Source organism: Eurypyga helias, unplaced genomic scaffold (assembly GCF_000690775.1).
Source record: "Eurypyga helias isolate BGI_N326 unplaced genomic scaffold, ASM69077v1 scaffold17173, whole genome shotgun sequence".
In the NCBI taxonomy this organism is placed as follows: Eukaryota; Metazoa; Chordata; class Aves; order Eurypygiformes; family Eurypygidae; genus Eurypyga; species Eurypyga helias.
The window spans coordinates 13,695-16,417 of record NW_010242229.1 but is presented as its reverse complement, the minus strand read 5'-3'; the positions used below and the strand labels follow the sequence as shown (position 1 = coordinate 16,417).

At 52.9% G+C, this 2,723-nt stretch overlaps 1 protein-coding gene across 1 annotated transcript in view; it reads right to left on the bottom strand.

Annotated features, from left to right (window-relative positions):
• Window positions 1–543: 543 nt before the first annotated feature.
• The window catches only part of LOC104507673 (serine/threonine-protein phosphatase 6 regulatory subunit 2-like), a gene marked incomplete at its 3' end in the record, with an annotated part of 6,792 nt that continues 4,612 nt past the window's right edge, over window positions 544–2,723 (bottom strand). The window contains exons 2-3 of the mRNA XM_010149029.1: window positions 1,719–1,905; window positions 544–681 (exon numbers count right to left, since the gene is read on the bottom strand). Of these exons, the coding sequence (XP_010147331.1) occupies window positions 544–681; window positions 1,719–1,905 (325 nt within the window). The remainder of the gene's footprint in view (window positions 682–1,718; window positions 1,906–2,723) is intronic.

The window sequence follows — 2,723 nt, the reverse complement described above, 5'->3', positions numbered from 1 at the left end:
GCTAAAGCAGTTTTTCCTCCTCCAATCCTGCACATCTGCCCACTAAAGTGGGGTGATGCAGCCTCACCCAGAGCAGGCTACGAAGGGCGAAAAACCCGTCCTACCTGTAAGGCAAACGAAGCATCTCGGTTTGAGGCCGCCGATTAGAGAGGAAGGGGAAGGACGAGGCGGGAGATACCATCTCCAGCAGTCACATCGATGGCGGAGAATTAAACAAATGACTGTCCCAAATGAACTGCTGAACACTGATCACCAACTACCTTTGTCAAAGCTCTACAGCGAAACCAGCTCAACAGTGGCTGCTCTATGGAAAAATGAGTTGGAAATCCTCCAGTGCTGGGGGGTGAACCAGGCCTGCTCTGCCATGCCAGCCCCAAACAGGCCGAAGCACCCAACGCAGCCCAGGCGCAGGCTCGTGCACGAAGAAAAAGTGTTCTCAGAAGAGCAGGATAATAAACAACAAAAAAAGAACTCCAGTTCTTTAAGACACAAGCCAACCAACCCCCTCGCTCCCAACCTCGTAAGGATAAACAGTATTCTCACGTTCAGGACTTCCTGCCGGAGAGTTGCGGGCTCCACGCAGCTGATGAGGCGAAGCAGGAGGTCCATCATTGCTGACGTGTCGATATGCTTTAGCACCAGGCTAATGAATCTCTCTTTTTTCCTTAAAAACGCAATCACCTGCAAAGAGAAGTGACCATCAGCTGCTCGTACAACGCAGAGGCACGGCACACAGAACTGCCTGCGCTTCACCAGCCAATCCTGACGCAAACCAGCTCCCGGGTTGAGGAGTTCCCCAGAGAACCAACGGAGAGAGTAACATTCTCGTTCCAGTGCTACATCAAATCTTTTTAGCTATCTTTTCTCTCCTCTGTGCCACAAAACCCCAAACCCAGCGAAATGAGTGTGAAGAAGCTGGTGAGGCTGGAGAATTTTCTATTCCACCAAGGCGCTGCGACAGCCTTCCTCCCAGTAATCATAGAATCACAGAATGGTTTGGGTTGGAAGGGACCTTAAAGATCATCTAGTTCCACCCCCCCTGCCATGGGCAGGGACACCTTCCACTAGACCAGGTTGCTCCAAGCCTCATCCAGCCTGGCCTTGGACACTTCCAGGGATAGGGCATCCACAGCTTCTCTGGGAACCTGTTCCAGTGCCTCACCACCCTCTCTGTGAAGAATTTCTTCCTGATATCTAATCTAAACCTCCCTGATTTCAATTTATCCCCATTACCCCTTGTCCTGTCACTACAGGCTCTTGTAAAAAGTCCTCTCCCAGCACCCTTGTAGCTCCTTCAGGTATGCAAATCAATTCAGAACTGGAACATGTATATTCCTAAAAAACTGTTCAGCTGACGCTTCCAGCACCCCTTTTTCGGGCACGAGACGGAGGCACTGTTTATGCAACGTGACAATCCCGGGCAGCAATCACAGGCTGCACTGAGACGCCACAGCATGAAAAATAAAGCTTTATCTGTGGCACAGGAAGAGCCCAGCTACTGCAGATCTGAACCCAAACCTGTGCAAGGGTGCCTAAACGGGCCGGCACCTCCCTCCGCTGAGGCAGTCCGGAGAACCTTCCCCATCTCACAGAGCAGAGCGAGCTACTTTTCAGCTCTAAGAAGGGAGAGAGATCGCGAGGCCGGCAACGACACTGCCACACACCACAAACACCCTCGGCGAGCTCGTTAGGGCTTACAGGACACGTCTAATCACTACCTGTTCAGTTTTTCTTGCAATGAGATTCCCAATAGTCTTACTGAAGAAACTGGCAAGCAAAGGGTTCAAAGGAGGCTCGTGATCCAAGAAGTCGTAGAGGATATTCAGCAGAGTTTCATCCCCTCCCAGCTTGTCGTTGATCTGCGGCACGTCCGAGGTCAGCAGTTCGCACGCGGTGTTTGGGTACCTGGAAGGACAGAGCCAGAGCAACTAAAGGTGAAATGAAAACTGGCAGGAAAATCTTCCCTTGTTGAAGTTATAAAGAGCAGGAGGATCGCCCTGGGGACAGGGGACAACCAGCCCGACCCACACGAGAAACGAGGGTCACCTACACCCATGGCACACGCTGAGGAAACACATCACGTGGCTGGGTTTTCACTGACCCCGATTTACGTGTCTCAGCTGCCTTGGAACCACGTGTCAGTGACGCTCTGCCAGCGTCGACATGCTCCGAATCTCGTGACGGGATTCAACATGAATCCATGGGCACAACCGAGCGGAAGGCCGATTGGAAGACCTCTGTGCCAGGTTCAGGCAGGGAAGAGTTGACTCTCTTTGCCGTGGGTGCTGTGAAGCTGTTCCTGGATGCAGGGAGCAGCACTGAGAAGGTCTGTGCTGGCGCTGGGCAATGCCTGCACTGAATTCCAGGCCTGCTCCTGATCCTGCAGCTGCATTCCCAGCTCTCGCTGTCTCGCTACAGGCAGTGCAGGGACACACAGTTCAGGCACCTGACCCCAACTGACCAGGGGAATATTTCATTCCACAGTACGTCATGCTGGGGGCAGAGGCGAGGAGGGGGTCCAGGAGCCATCACTCTCTCCCTTACTCTCTTGCTCATTCACTCCCATACACTTGCTAATCCTCACCCTGACTCCTGCGTGAGCTGCTTTGCCAACTCATGTGCTGGCTCCTTTGTGAGGGAGTTGGTGGGTTGGTTTAGTTTTCCCGGTCGTGCTATCGCTGAGAGGGTTCGCTCAGAACCTGCTGCGATAGCTCTCGGGTTAC